General features: G+C 36.3%; 3 protein-coding genes across 3 annotated transcripts; 2 read left to right on the top strand and 1 right to left on the bottom strand.

Annotated features, from left to right (window-relative positions):
• Positions 1–10,578: 10,578 nt before the first annotated feature.
• On the top strand, positions 10,579–11,088 carry LOC123308025 (ribonuclease P protein subunit p14-like). The gene is made up of 2 exons (XM_044890543.1): positions 10,579–10,737; positions 10,791–11,088. The coding sequence occupies exons 1-2, from the start codon at positions 10,712–10,714 to the stop codon at positions 11,086–11,088; spliced, it is 324 nt and encodes a 107-aa protein (XP_044746478.1). The 5' UTR covers positions 10,579–10,711.
• A 1-nt stretch (position 11,089) lies between these two features.
• LOC123308024 (mitochondrial intermembrane space import and assembly protein 40-A) lies at positions 11,090–11,942 on the top strand. The gene is made up of 2 exons (XM_044890542.1): positions 11,090–11,324; positions 11,546–11,942. The coding sequence occupies exons 1-2, from the start codon at positions 11,090–11,092 to the stop codon at positions 11,755–11,757; spliced, it is 447 nt and encodes a 148-aa protein (XP_044746477.1). The 3' UTR covers positions 11,758–11,942.
• A 210-nt stretch (positions 11,943–12,152) lies between these two features.
• Positions 12,153–15,708, bottom strand: LOC123308020 (nuclear pore complex protein Nup133). Its single transcript, XM_044890539.1, has one exon. The coding sequence runs from the start codon at positions 15,625–15,627 to the stop codon at positions 12,211–12,213; it is 3,417 nt and encodes a 1,138-aa protein (XP_044746474.1). The 5' UTR covers positions 15,628–15,708; the 3' UTR covers positions 12,153–12,210.
• Between the last annotated feature and the right edge of the window lie 118 nt (positions 15,709–15,826).

Here is a 15,826-nt window from a genome sequence, read left to right as displayed (position 1 = left end):
TTCCACTTTTCATTTTCGAGTTGACTTCGAAGAGCTCTCTGGAGTGCAATTCTCTATTGAATCATCAACTGTTTGGTTTTCTAGAATCTTCAAAACAAATTCTATGCACTCCATATCCTAGGATAGTAATGGAACATCCTTATTTTCAGACAGAGTAGCAAATATGTCATTTTAGGGGGGTCTAACCCCTTGCTCATTTTTGACCCAAAAAATCGAGATTTTCGAAATCGAGTTTTTGTGCTAGAGTGGAAGCCTAGGCAACGCTGATTATATAACCGGAAATCCCAATTCGATCAGACGAATATAACAGGAGATATCGCAGATTGAAATTTGCAAATTTTTGAAAAATGCCATTTCCAAAATGAAAATCTAAACGAAGGAAGATAGGCTTTCGAAAATACTCGCAATAGATTCAGCGTGATCGAAAACCTATATTTTCATACCAAAATTTCGAATATCTGGCCCTGTTTAGGAGAAAATAAGTTTTTTTGTTTTTCCACTTTTCATTTTCGAGTTGACTTCGAAGAGCTCTCTGGAGTGCAATTCTCTATTGAATCATCAACTGTTTGGTTTTCTAGAATCTTCAAAACAAATTCTATGCACTCCATATCCTAGGATAGTAATGGAACATCCTAATTTTCAGACAGAGTAGCAAATATGTCATTTTAGGGGGGTCTAACCCCTTGCTCATTTTTGACCCAAAAAATCGAGATTTTCGGAATCGAGTTTTTGTGCTAGAGTGGAAGCCTAGGCAACGCTGATTATATAACCGGAAATCCCAATTCGATCAGACGAATATAACAGGAGATATCGCAGATTGAAATTTGCAAATTTTTGAAAAATGCCATTTCCAAGATAAAAATCTAAACGAAGGAAGATAGGCTTTCGAAAATACTCGCAATAGATTCAGCGTGTTCGAAAACCTATATTTTCATACCAAAATTTCGAATATCTGGCCCTGTTTAGGAGAAAATAAGTTTTTTTGTTTTTCCACTTTTCATTTTCGAGTTGACTTCGAAGAGCTCTCTGGAGTGCAATTCTCTATTGAATCATCAACTGTTTGGTTTTCTAGAATCTTCAAAACAAATTCTATGCACTCCATATCATAGGATAGTAATGGAACATCCTTATTTTCAGACAGAGTAGCAAATATGTCATTTTAGGGGGGTCTAACCCCTTGCTCATTTTTGACCCAAAAAATCGAGATTTTTGAAATCGAGTTTTTGTGCTAGAGTGGAAGCCTAGGCAACGCTGATTATATAACCGGAAATCTCAATTCGATCAGACGAATATAACAGGAGATATCGCAGATTGAAATTTGCAAATTTTTGAAAAATGCCATTTCCAAGATGAAAATCTAAACGAAGGAAGATAGGCTTTCGAAAATACTCGCAATAGATTCAGCGTGTTCGAAAACCTATATTTTCATACCAAAATTTCGAATATCTGGCCCTGTTTAGGAGAAAATAAGTTTTTTTGTTTTTCCACTTTTCATTTTCGAGTTGACTTCGAAGAGCTCTCTGGAGTGCAATTCTCTATTGAATCATCAACTGTTTGGTTTTCTAGAATCTTCAAAACAAATTCTATGCACTTCATATCCTAGGATAGTAATGGAACATCCTAATTTTCAGACAGAGTAGCAAATATGTCATTTTAGGGGGGTCTAACCCCTTGCTCATTTTTGACCCAAAAAATCGAGATTTTCGAAATCGAGTTTTTGTGCTAGAGTGGAAGCCTAGGCAACGCTGATTATATAACCGGAAATCCCAATTCGATCAGACGAATATAACAGGAGATATCGCAGATTGAAATTTGCAAATTTTTGAAAAATGCCATTTCCAAGATGAAAATCTAAACGAAGGAAGATAGGCTTTCGAAAATACTCGCAATAGATTCAGCGTGTTCGAAAACCTAAATTTTCATACCAAAATTTCGAATATCTGGCCCTGTTTAGGAGAAAATAAGTTTTTTTGTTTTTCCACTTTTCATTTTCGAGTTGACTTCGAAGAGCTCTCTGGAGTGCAATTCTCTATTGAATCATCAACTGTTTGGTTTCTAGAATCTTCAAAACAAATTCTATGCACTCCATATCCTAGGATAGTAATGGAACATCCTAATTTTCAGACAGAGTAGCAAATATGTCATTTTAGGGGGGTCTAACCACTTGCTCATTTTTGACCCAAAAAATCGAGATTTTCGAAATCGAGTTTTTGTGCTAGAGTGGAAGCCTAGGCAACGCTGATTATATAACCGGAAATCCCAATTCGATCAGACGAATATAACAGGAGATATCGCAGATTGAAATTTGCATATTTTTGAAAAATGCCATTTCCAAGATGAAAATCTAAACGAAGGAAGATAGGCTTTCGAAAATACTCGCAAGAGATTCAGCGTGTTCGACAACCTATATTTTCATACCAAAATTTCGAATATCTGGCCCTGTTTAGGAGAAAATAAGTTTTTTTTTTTCTACTTTTCATTTTCGAGTTGACTTCGAAGAGCTCTCTGGAGTGCAATTCTCTATTGAATCATCAACTGTTTGGTTTTCTAGAATCTTCAAAACAATTTCTATGCACTCCATATCCTAGGATAGTAATGGAACATCCTAATTTTCAGACAGAGTAGCAAATATGTCATTTTAGGGGGGTCTAACCCCTTGCTCATTTTTGACCCAAAAAATCGAGATTTTCGAAATCGAGTTTTTATGCTAGAGTGGAAGCCTAGGCAACGCTGATTATATAACCGGAAATCCCAATTCGATCAGACGAATATAACAGGAGATTTCGCAGATTGAAATTTGCAAATTTTTGAAAAATGCCAATTCCAAGATGAAAATCTAAACGAAGGAAGATAGGCTTTCGAAAATACTCGCAATAGATTCAGCGTGTTCGAAAACCCATATTTTCATACCAAAATTTCGAATATCTGGCCCTGTTTAGGAGAAAATAAGTTTTTTTGTTTTTCCACTTTTCATTTTCGAGTTGACTTCGAAGAGCTCTCTGGAGTGCAATTCTCTATTGAATCATCAACTGTTTGGTTTTCTAGAATCTTCAAAACAAATTCTATGCACTCCATATCCTAGGATAGTGATGGAACATCCTAATTTTCAGACAGAGTAGCAAATATGTCATTTTAGGGGGGTCAAACCCCTTGCTCATTTTTGACCAAAAAAATCGGGATTTTCAAAATCGAGTTTTTGTGCTAGGGTGGAAGCCTAGGCAACGCTGATTATATAACCGGAAATCCCAATTCGATCTGACGAATATAACAGGAGATATCGCAGATTGAAATTTGCAAATTTTCGAAAAATGCCATTTCCAAGATGAAAATCTAAACGAAGGAAGATAGGCTTTCGAAAATACTCGCAATAGATTCAGCGTGTTCGAAAACCTATATTTTCATACCAAACTTTCAAATTTCCGATACTATTTACGAGAGCATAATTTCTTTTGTTTTTCCATCTGATTATACGAAACAATTTTCAAGGAATTCAAACACGCAGTTAATGAAGTGGTTCCAATGATATTGTGGCCCATCAAAAAGTCCATCACCATAATAGATAGCACTATGAGATTGCATATATCTAATTTTTTCACTCTTAATAGAACTAAGAAAAGTTATTCAATTATCCAATATTCGGTAAAAAAACTCCCAACTTCATGGAACGTTCGCAAACGTTTCGGAACGGGAAAACTGGAACCATCCATCATTTCTGCATGGAAAAATCCGAACATGCCTGCAGTATTAACCAAGGCTACATTGTTTCCAACACTTCGCAAGCCATCTCTTGCGTGTCCCAAATTTCGGATTAATTAATTCGGTGAAGTATCCCAGAAACTACCAATTATTATGTCATAAGCATGGTATCTCAACCAAACAGACGTTTCCGTTTGTGCGGACGGTTTCGTAGCAGCAGCAGAAGGAAATGCGATAGCATCCTCGTGGGAAGCTTAGCGAGAAATCCCAAGGTTTACTTTTGACTTTTGACGTTGATATGATAGGCGCTCCGAATAATTCTTCTAGCGTGATGCGTTGTTCCATTAAGACTGGAATAGTTCCAGGTTTAGAGTAACATCGAACGGTAGGGATGAAGAGTATCTAGCTCATAAGATTTCCGATTATCCGTTTCGGATCCGATTACAGCTAAACCCGCTCAATACTATCGCGTTTAATGCGATTTCCCTTCTCATTTTACGTCAGTTCGTGCAATTTGCGGCGTGCTTTCATACATTTTTCATATTTGTTACGACCCCGGGTGTATTTAAAGCTGAGGCTTATTTCTAACAGAAGGTAGAACTGGTCAAAATAAAGCGTTTCGCCAAAAATCACCCATAAAAAACTTTCAAAATGACAACGTTGAAAAAATAAATAAAAATAATTACTGAAATATACTCCATTCACATTTATTTTAGCAGTCGGTTGGCCATGAAATAATTTTTTGTAACTAGAACGGAGTAAGTTTGGCACTCATGAAATATCGTTAATGTCATAACGCCGTTGCCACAACTAATATCAATTTTTATTACGAAAATGCCGAAAGTGATTAAAAAAGAGACAGGGTTTCAGGAAGTGCTATTCAGAATTCAGGTCCGCTCATTCAAAAAGTTATACCCTGATATTCTAAAATCCATAATACGTCAGACGGTAGCGAATATATTCAATGTAAGAAAATTTAAATAATGTTTCATCTGAATCTAAACGACTTCAGCAATTTCAGCTGAATATTTCCACAATCAGATGGATTGTGAATGAAGAGGATAATAAAGAATTTCCTTCTATTGGGAGACCCAAAAAAGTGGTGACATTTGGGAATTTTATGTTTGAGTGAATTAATGTGAAAAGTTTACTGCAGGATTTTCGATAAATGTCATCGTAGAATAAGTTCCCGAAATTTGATTTTCCTATTTTTCATTTGACTTGTCCTATACATTGTAAATGTCTTAAGGTATCAATAAATACCTAATTATTATATCAATGTATTACGATGAACATCCACAAATACGCGCCAGTTGTCTTGTTAATTGTTTATTCATGTGAAATTTTTGGTCAAAGGTGAAGTTCATCTTGACTTGAAACTTCCTTTAATTCCTTTGCATCACATGCATTTCATCTTCGGGTTAATATTTTTGAAATCTACAACTGATGTAACGTATTCAAACTTTAGCCAAAGAAAATAATGAACATTAACTCTCCTCAAGCTAGTGCATATTATGATATTATACTGATCTCTTGTATTTTCCATGCAAATAACTGGATTTGGTATGCCTTCAATCAGTTTGTATAAACTTCAATTATGTTCGTCACATATTTTCCGAAGAAATTCGACATTGTGATAAAATAAGTAATAACAGAAACTTTTACGTAGAACGGACAGCAAGGGGTCGATTTAAAACCCAAAAATGTTGTGACAAGCTTCATAACCCCACATTTTCGTACTATACAGAGTGAAATGTGTCAAATTTCCATGGCCAACCGACTGCTAAAGTAAAAGTGAATGGTATATGGACATTTTTTGGTGAAATGACTTATTTTGATGACTTCTACAATATGTAAAAAAAGCCCCACCATTGAAAAAGCTTCCTGTGTATTCGAATTCAACAACTGAGACGCTGTGAAATTCGGGAAAATTTTCGATGTTTCACAAGCTGCTTGAGATTCCAATAAAAGAGTGAACACAAGTCGACCAATTAGTCAATGATACAAAAGTGAAGGTTTTGTTCCAATAAGAGACCAAAATTTACATTGATTATGCCGTGAGTCATGGAAGTTGACATTGATTCAATCGATTTAACAATCCAAGAAGATTTTCAAGCTGCGTGATATTCATGATATCTTTCTTAGGTTTTATTTCATCAAATGACACCACTAATCGATGACGAATGTCTACTGAAGGACAAGATTCTCTTTCGCAACCAGTATTTTTGATCCCACGAGAAAAGTCCATCCTTCCTGTAGGAAATCTCAATGAAAATGCTATCTAGTCCTGTGATCATAAGTCATTATGATTATCTCACGAAGATTATGATTAACGACATTTTTTCAACACTTTTAAAATAAGGAGCTTGAAAGAGTTTTTTACTACTGACTACAAAATAACGGCCCCGTTTAGATATGTGCCCTACGTCATTTTACTTCCCAATTACGGAGGACGAAATATAATCTTTTTACATTCGAATAATTTTTGTCCTCCCTCAGTTAATTCGCAGAAATCCCCAATTTTCCGCCGAAACTCCGACTATAAACCCCAATAAACCCCAATTTGTATGATACTTAAGCAACGGAATATAAAGTTGAAAGCGAACTTTCAGCCAACCCCTATTCGGCGATAAACTACACAAAATATGTTCCAGAGATCGACGACAAGCAGAATTTTATGGGCAGTATATTCGTGAAGAGGGGTCCGTGCCTAAAATAACTCTTAACAACCACCGGCGGGGGTAGTAAAAGAATACAATGTCTGATTACTCGACGTAAAAAGGGGTTCAACTTCCAAGGCATAATAAACGGAAATTAAGGGTGGTCCTTACCTATCCATATACCAGATGCCGCTTTCTCATTTGAAGAGGCTCTCATAGACTTATCAGATCTTGGTCTAGAGTTTCCCCTCTATTTGAATGCGTTACTAAGCAGAATTTGGAATGGCGAATGGAGCGGAGCCAACTACCTGAGTCTAATTAAGGTTTATCAATTGATAAGGATTTTAAATTTCTGCTCGTTGCACCAGTACAAGGCTAATTTGGTAGCATTCTACGTAGTGCTAATTATGAAGCTACTGAATGTATCTATCCTACCTTTGAATTTAAGCCGTACATTTATGCTGATAGTTGGGGAGCCCAAGAAGTGAATTCGGGATTTACTTGAGCGTGTACCTTGGACCCTGTAGAGTACCTCTACCAAAAATTAGATCTGTATATAGGGGGAATTGTCTAGGACAGCCTGTCAGAATATTAAAAAAAACGATCATTGTACATATTCGAGCGTGTCAAATTAAGATATATTTGGTTAATTACATGTTGAAAAGTATATTCTCTTAATCTGACAATTTAAGCGTGATGAAAATGTGTGGGAGGGCGCCAAACTTGCAAAAAAACAACGTAACGTGTACATTCTCGAGCGTTGTGGCTTTTTTCTCATATTGAAGCTAATAATTCAAGAATAACGGAAAAAATATAATCTGACAGTTTCTGCAAGCCAAAACAATAAAAATTGGCCATAGAGGTCACAAAAATCAGTTTTTTTTTTTATCTCCTTTCCTGGACTTCAAATTGTTTTCACATTCATTATAAAAGTTGTAGGGCATAACATTTTCTACAATTTTCGTCTAAAGCAATTTTTTCTATGTTTGAACGTTTTCGAGATATTTGAATATACATTAAATTGGGTTTCCACATTGACCTTGGCCTTTCGTGGCTAAGCACCTCTCCCATATCGCCCTCTTACTCGAAAACGGTTAAGAGTATGTGAAATTGCTTCAGACAAAAGTTGTATAGAATTTTATTAATCACAACTTTCATAATGAATACAGAAACGATTGGAGGTTCAGGAAGGGAGATATTTAAAAAAAAAATTATCATCTTCAACGTCTTCAAACTGTCAAATTGAGAAAACCTCCCCTGATTTCCTGATTATTGTCAGATTAATGGGTCAACACATATGCAACACCAAGATTAACCAGCTGTATGAAAATCTGACACGCTCGAGTATGTACAAGTAACAATTTTTTTTCTGCATTTTCAAAGGAACGCTGTGACCTTGCGTCACGTCCGAATTGTCAGTCCCTTGAAAAGTAGCTTCCTTTGGGTCTAATTAACATATCATCTAAAAATCTAACACGCCATTTTCAACTCTTCTGTACGTCCAGCCCCACTACGCAAACTGTTAGACTAACATGAATTTATTATCAGAGACACGTAGGGCATATACCTACAGTATCTTAATCTGACACGCTCGACTATGTACACCTTGATTTTTTTTACGTCTTTGAGAACCAGCAGACGCTTTCCCCACACCGCTGAAAGTGCATACATCAACCTTTTTTTCTTTCAACCATCTGATCTTCAAAATCCACAAGGTCTCCACGATGCTCAAGTAAATCCCGATGTAACAACGTCGGCTCACCAACTATTACGATATATTCTTTCCATGACTGATACCAAAGGTTTATAATAATTGAAAAAGGTAATTATCTACTTGGAGTTTCGGGTAAAAACTAGACCGCTCTCTTGAAACATCCGAGGAAGGATCGCCAGCATCGATATTCAACGTGGCAGGTCAACCACCTAGCGAGAACAAAATCTGTATATCTGCACAAGATAGTGGATTCGGAAAATCATTAGAGAGAAACATTGTCAACTTCCTTATACGTTGGAGTAGATGTCGGATAAAGGGAACTGACATTTCGGAATGCAACTATCTAGATAATTAAAGGCCGGATGTCTCTTCGCTTCTGGAATAAAAAGGGGGACTCGGACTGGCAATTAAACTTTAAACGAGATAATAGACGAACATTACCGAAGTTATGGGGACACGGCAGTTTTTTTTCCGCTGCTGGCCGACACATACATTGGTAATGTCCGCCTAATGACTGGTGGGACATTTGTCAAACACTTAATTAGGCATTTTTCCTAATGACACAGCTTACATGGTCGTGAGACGTGTAGACGAATGAAAAACGTTAGGATTGGCGACTCCCCTATTTGAATATGGGAAGAAAGTCATAATTCAACCGATGTTCAGTGGAAATTGATGTGGGCGCTGCGCCCAACTGGTGCCAGTACCGGATCTAATGAAATTAGCCGAGCATGAAGATAAATACAACAATGTACGTAGTATCAAATGAATTTCTCAGATTGCAGGCTGTCACAATGATGTGAGATGGATACAAATTGTGGAAATAGAGTGGATTTGTCCTTGTAAATTCCAGCTTATTATGAACAGATTGTCCCAACTAAAACACGACTCTTTATAAGTACTCACGAAGAAATTCCTCTTCATTTCGTAGATTATCGAAAAAAAAAATTACTGAGTCAAGGACTCGGGAGCTGACACTTCTTATAAGTATGTGAATGCATGTAGCCCTTCATTTGAGGTGAGGCATACCTTATTTTCCATGCACCCTAATAATAGCACCGGCCGGGTAAGAACGCAATTTAAAAATTCGTTTGGAAAGCTCCGAAAATATCGGTCCCAACCCCTCAATTACCATCTCCGCAACGCCATGCATTGGGCGTTTAATGACGTACAGGACACAGCTGTTCAGAGGTTAATAAAATAACAATAATTGTGATTCTCCTTCGCGTCACGAACTGCATTACGCCATGTTTATATTACGAAAGGAATGGGATGGCGTGTATGCCGTTTCGTGACATGCTGCACTCTCCGCTCGCGATCTCGATGGAAAGAACAAAGCTTATTTCCGTCATCCAAAGACGCTTATTGGAATGGTTTCAGCCGGTTCGTCGAACTTGCAAACGTATCTATCAGACTTGGGTGAAGTTTTCCTTTGGATTGTAGCAATTTAGTTGGAATCTGGAATGTTGAGAGGTATTCCTCAGTTTCAGAGTTTAGGTGGCTGTTCTTTAATGTTTCTTTTATCCTTTAACGTTGGTTGGAGCAAGTTTGGGATCGAAGAGGCTGGAAATGTACTGGCAACTGTAATACTGCATCCTTATGTGGACATGTGAGGATGTACAGCTATATTACAATTACAAACCCTCTCAAATATTGCTGAATAGGATACCATTTTTGTATAATTTTGTGAATATGTAATCTTTCTTTCACAGTAGCTCGGAAAACGAAAATAGAAACTTTCCTAACTCTACCCACACTCAACAAAGTACCTCACAATATCGATCGGAATAATAAGTCAATTTCGAATTGGGGAAAATGCAGGATTTCCCCAGCTCCAACGTCTTTTATTGATTCCCTTTCAGTTCACGTCCTCGTGTCTCCTGCTTTGAAAAATGGAAGTTCATAACTATCGCAACTTAGTTCATATCGCGGGATGGGAGTATTGGGATGAAAGTTTGCTGTCTCAGAGATTACCGAAAGTTTCCGGATGGGGTTCTTGAGGGCGTCTTTATTCGGCTTTTCATCGAGGAATTTTGGAGGAGCACTGCGGCACATCTGGATTTTATCGATTACTGCTACGATCACAAATGGCAAGGACTTTCGTGAGGATTAGTCTTTTCTCTGCTCATTTTCTTTCACAAAAATCAGAGATAGGTCAGTAGTGAGCAAAAGAAGCATATTATCCTAGATTAACTTTTGATTATCGGTCAGTTTCATAATCTAATAGTCTTCAAATTTAAAGTCTCCGTCACTCTTACTAAAGGAAGTTTTAAATTTAAAGAGACCAGCGACTTCCACCCAAGTAGCGACACCTATCCATAAACTACAACACTACGAAATGAGTGAATATTCATTTTTGAATCTAATACATTTCAATATGAAAAAAGAACCTCATTTCGCTCCTTGTTAACAATACATTGCAATCAGATTGCAAGAACTCAAACTAATCCATTCAATCGCTATCAGATTGTCAAGAGGAAAAACATCTATGTCTGTGCTCTGATCTGACTGTCTAAAAAGAGGTTAGACTGAACGAACTGGTGGAAATTGTAATTTTTGAGGAATTCTCTTTAGAGGCGAGTTATTAAATTACTTTGGTTATAATACATTATCTCCTGAATTTTGTGCGGATCCCAAGACTATGTATTATTATATGCACATTTCATTGTTAGTATATATTTCATTGGAGTTCTAATAACCTAAAACATGTCGGCTTACAGGAATTTCGAAAAGGACGAGATCCCTCACATAACACCAGCTTTCTTCAAAGAAAATATCATCAGGAGCGTCCGGACAATTTTTGGAGAATATGCATGTAATGCTGATATCGACATACTAAAGTATAACCCAAGAAACCTTAATGCTATACTTCGAGTGCCAGAGCATTTATACGTGAAAATTCATGCAAGTTTGACGTTTTGTGGATCTTGGCAGGGCCGACCTTGTTATTATACTGTCCATAAAGTTAGTCCATTGTTGTTAAGCATATCTCACGATAGTAGGAACTACGAACACTAAAATGTCGATTTGCAAAGAGTTCGGAAAAGATAAAGTTATATTTGCCACAGAAGAAGATCATAAGGTCCCTAGTACAATTAAGCTTCCAGAACCTGATCCACAACCTGGCTTGATACTCCCGAATGGTGATATCAATTGGAATTGTCCTTGCTTGGGTGGAATGGCAACAGGTCCATGTGGTTACGAATTCAGGAATGCATTTAGTTGTTTTCATTATTCAGAAGCAGATCCAAAAGGTAATCTTACCTCCTTCAGTTAAAGGATATCCGGATTATCATTTTACGCTTTTTTTTCAGTTGTTTTATTTTCTATTTGGATTTTTTATGTTTCTAATAAAATTGTTATTGATTTGAAATTTAATTTGTGTTCTACTTCAATTGACCATATTCCAAAAATAACGTGTTGTAAAATATTTGTGAAGATGCAATATAGTTCATTTTTCATGAAATGTTTACAGGAAGTGATTGCTACGAAAAATTCAAAACAATGCAGACATGTATGCAACAATATCCTACATTATATAATAAGGATATTGCAGATGACGATGATTTTACTGGTCTGGATGAACCAAAGGGAAATTTAACTGCACCAAATGAAAGTAAAGGGTCCACTACCAAAGTAGAAAGTGAGAGTGCATCATCTAAAACTGAAATTAAGAATCCAGCATAGGCTATTTTTCTAGAAAAAATATTAATTAACATTGTGAATTGTTTTGTTAATTGATATTTTATAAGTTCTACTATCATTAGTACAGGTGTAAAGAGTAGTTCAGTCTCAAGAAATGTATAACTTGTTTGTTTCCAAGGTTTATAATGACTGTAACTTGTAATTAATAAACCTTCTGTTAAGTTGAAGTACTTTCTGTGAATTCAGCTATCATTGTATTTCAGCTGACATCTGATTAATCACAATAAAAAAAAAATAGGTTGAAGCTGAAGATCTGACAGGAAAAATATTTTTGATGAGGAAACAATATTCATATGAACTCTACCAAATTGAACATTGAAAGTTTAAAAATGTGTTTTGAATTCTCATTGAAAATGGATTATACAATAAAGAACTCATTCAAAATTAAAAAAGATTTACTGCATATTTTACATTGGACAAATAATTTTTTAAAAGTCAACAGGACAAAATTCTTTGAATATGTTCATATCCTGCTTTCAATAAATAAACGCATGCCTTGTTTTCTCTCAAGTGATCGACTGATTCATCATCTAATAATATTTCGACAGGAGGTATCAGCAGATCAGCATCAGTGCCCATAGAAATGGCTATATCAACAGTTTTGAAAATTAAGGTATTCTGCAAAATATCCATTGGGGAGTCCAAATTACTGTACTGCCAACTATCCTTCAATAGAGCATGACGCCATATTCTCAGATACATCTCTTCCCTTTCTTCTGTAGAATCTATGTACTTCAAGACATCAAGAGCTTTCTTAAATTCTAACTCGGAAGAATCAGCATATTCTGTACAAATATAAAGGTTGATAATTTCTTTTGGCGACAGTACTTGTGGGTCTGCAGTATTGTAACCAAAATTTTGTAATACATAATCTGGAATATCTTCTTGGTAGGATATAAGTTCTAGATGACCATTCACCTTTTCCAAGAAACTGTCTGTATCTCTTGCGATTGGAGCAGCCAATTTAGCTAACTTTGCTAAGCTGTACATTGTTTTCTGTTTTGTTAACGAATCAGTTTCTTTCTCTGATAAGTTAGATAACGTTAACGAAGCTAGAGCAAACTGTTTCTCAAAAATCTGTTGCATCCACAATAAAGAAGGATGTTGGCCTAGGAATCCAGCCAATTTTTGTGCATTTCTCGTGTTCAATTTTCTACACCTTTCGATCAATTTGGCTTGTTTATTTTCTTTCAAATACCAATTATAAACATGTTCAGTGAATCCTTCATTTTGGAATCTGTTCATGTACTCGTCTAAACGCTGTTGGTTGTCTGTCAATTCACAAATGCGTATTAAACAATCGAAATCGAGGAATTTCTCCGCCAGTTGAGTCGCGCTCTCCCACTCTTTTTCTTCAATTAAGGGAAGAATCAACTTGTACCTGTCGAGGCAGTATTGTTTGTAGCTGAGATCTCTGCGGTGGGTGTTTCTTATACTGTGGACATGGTTTTTTCTACCATCCAATATAATATCTATTAGAGATACAAGTTGCTTACTCAGATCATGTCTAAGCTGCCTATTACTTGTATACTTCATTGCATAATTGTAAGTAAAATTATGTTGGTCCCAAAGAGAGTCTGCAAGCCCTTCAGATCCATTTGCACTAGTCCAAAACAAATAATCGGGAGCAAGGGATAAGGCAGCTTCCTGTGGTGCGAAAATTTCAGAATTGTTTTTCCTATATTGCAAAACTTCTTTCAGAACATTCAAAACAATAGTGTTAGTTTTGCAAATCGTTGACGAAATTTCACCAGGATTCATATCTGAATGAACGATATCACTGCAACCATTTACTAATTCTTGAATTCCTTTATGAATGCTATTAACATTACTATAGAAAACATCCTGATTTGTCAAGCCAAATTCAGAATCTATCTCTACACCCTCAACTGCTTTATCAATAGCTTTTTCCAATATCTGATCAGTTGGTAGGGTTCTCAACTGTATAGCAGCCACAACTTTCTCAGAAAATTCGCCTAAAATATAAACAGTTGCAAGGGTACCATCTCGATATGTGTGAGCACCTAGCCGATTCCACAAATTTGTTTCTCGGAGAAACTTGCAAAACAAATTAAGTGCTTTATGTTTATCTTGGAGTTGTGTTGAAATCTGCATGGAATAAGAACTTCCAATACCTGGATTCACATCATTTGTCCATCTTGGATCACAAGCAGGTTTATCATTTATTATGTCTCTACATAGTGAAATAACCACTTTGTCTAGCACAGAATCTATAGAAGGATTCATTTCAGCCTCTGACGGAAACAGTTCATTTACAATATCTTGACATGCACTTATCTGGTTTTTTATATGGAAAATAAAAGCTGCTTTCATCTGTCCTAATGTATCTGTATATGCGTTGTATATTTCCATTGGATCTAGATGATAAACAGAGAGATTGTTAACACCTGTTGTTTCGTTCATAGACTGTTCCAAAGATGCATTTGCCATACTCAAATTCAAATCTGAACTCATATCACTTCCAATTACCGACACTAAACCATTATTCTTCAAGAAAAAGATAGGGGTGTTAACACATACCGATCCTCCTAAAATCAAATCTTGAGGGCTGTTGAACTCCAAAACATCCTGTTCTTCAGGAGACTTCAATACAATTATTTTCTTCTGATTGAATAAATATATGCAATTATTACACCAAAGGAATTTGTAAGACAATGTTTCACTAGGATTATCTTCTCTGTAAACTTCCATTATCTTCAAAACTTTAAATTCTTTTGGAATTATATTGGGCTGGGAATTACTAATTGGAATGCTTATAAGAGCATAATGAATTTGTGGAGAATATGGCATATTTACTGCTGCAGTCAAAAGAATCAAATTATCTTTGTCATGTTGTAAATCTAGGATCCATGTATCTAATTCACCAACACAATTTTCACCCATAGCACTTCGATAATGATCTCTTACTAATTTATTTAATTCCACCATATAAATGAGTTGTTCGGGTTCACTGGGAGAGATTTTCCACTTTTGTAAAGAGTGGCCAGCTAATATGAAGACTGTCCAACTACCATTTTGATTTGAGATGCTATGTACCCTCACTAATCGAGTTTCTGCTGAATGTTCTGAAGATATTGGTCCAAAGATGAAAGAGGACATTTTTTTGCTTATACCACCTAGCCAACCAGTTGGAGCTTTCAGTGAGTGACAGTTTAAAGTGTGTCTTCCTCCTATTAGTTGAGGTTGAACAAGAACAATAGAACAAGTAGTAGTTGCCAAAATACAACCAAGACCTTCCACCTCAGTTAGACTATCACATTCTTGTCCTTGAAGGTCTATAGTTTGCTCTATAGATACATCTTCATGTGAAACTGATGGCCAATATCTAATTAATCCTTCTGGTGAAACCGCTATGCATGAAGGGGCATGTGAGCCACTAGTTAAGAACACAGCAACTAATTCAGCTCTATGTGACAAGTCGCTTTGGGGCAACTGTAACTCAAAACATAAGTTTGAAATTGCATGTTTTCGTTGTGGTGTACCAGACAGGCCTTGAACATTCTGCCTGTATTGCCAAATCAACAATCTTCTTCCGCAAACAACCCAAGCATAACCATATTCGGAAATTGCTGCAGAGACCACTGTTTTTCGATCAGCGAAGGTTAAAGTTTCGGTGATTAGTACTGGCAAGGGTTGTCCAAATCTTTCTACTGAATTATGGTGTGTTTTGAATACGACTTGAACGGACTGGGTCGATTTGCCGGATACACTCCAGCGGGAAGATTTTCTAAATGGTGAAGGTGCAACTCCTCTTTTCCCTGTTCGATTGAAGGGGCTTTGCGTAAGTAGAGGGCTCTTTGTTAGTGAGGTATTTTGAAAACTTCTATCCATTATTTAAGATTATTGTTTCACATTCGAATTACAACATAAGTTTTGAATCGAAGCAGATTGACAGTTAAATATAACCTAATTTTAAATTTTACCGGTGAAAATGACTGTCTGTCGAAACGGCCCTACGAATTTTTGAACTACTTCTGAATAAAGTAAATGGAATTCTCATTTTGATGTTCATATTGCGAATATTTCAACT

Source organism: Coccinella septempunctata, chromosome 2 (assembly GCF_907165205.1).
Source record: "Coccinella septempunctata chromosome 2, icCocSept1.1, whole genome shotgun sequence".
In the NCBI taxonomy this organism is placed as follows: Eukaryota; Metazoa; Arthropoda; class Insecta; order Coleoptera; family Coccinellidae; genus Coccinella; species Coccinella septempunctata.
This window is presented reverse-complemented; position numbering and strand designations above follow the sequence as displayed.

Excerpts from the sequence above, each read along its gene's own strand:
- LOC123308025 (XM_044890543.1), top strand. The coding sequence starts at position 10,712 with ATGTATTATTATATGCACATTTCATT. Across the intron at positions 10,738-10,790 it reads TATTATATGCACATTTCATT|GAATTTCGAAAAGGACGAGA; the intron begins GTTAGTATATAT and ends GTCGGCTTACAG.
- LOC123308024 (XM_044890542.1), top strand. The coding sequence starts at position 11,090 with ATGTCGATTTGCAAAGAGTTCGGAAAAGATAAAGTTATATTTGCCACA. Across the intron at positions 11,325-11,545 it reads TTCAGAAGCAGATCCAAAAG|GAAGTGATTGCTACGAAAAA; the intron begins GTAATCTTACCT and ends AAATGTTTACAG.
- LOC123308020 (XM_044890539.1), bottom strand. The coding sequence starts at position 15,627 with ATGGATAGAAGTTTTCAAAATACCTCACTAACAAAGAGCCCTCTACTT.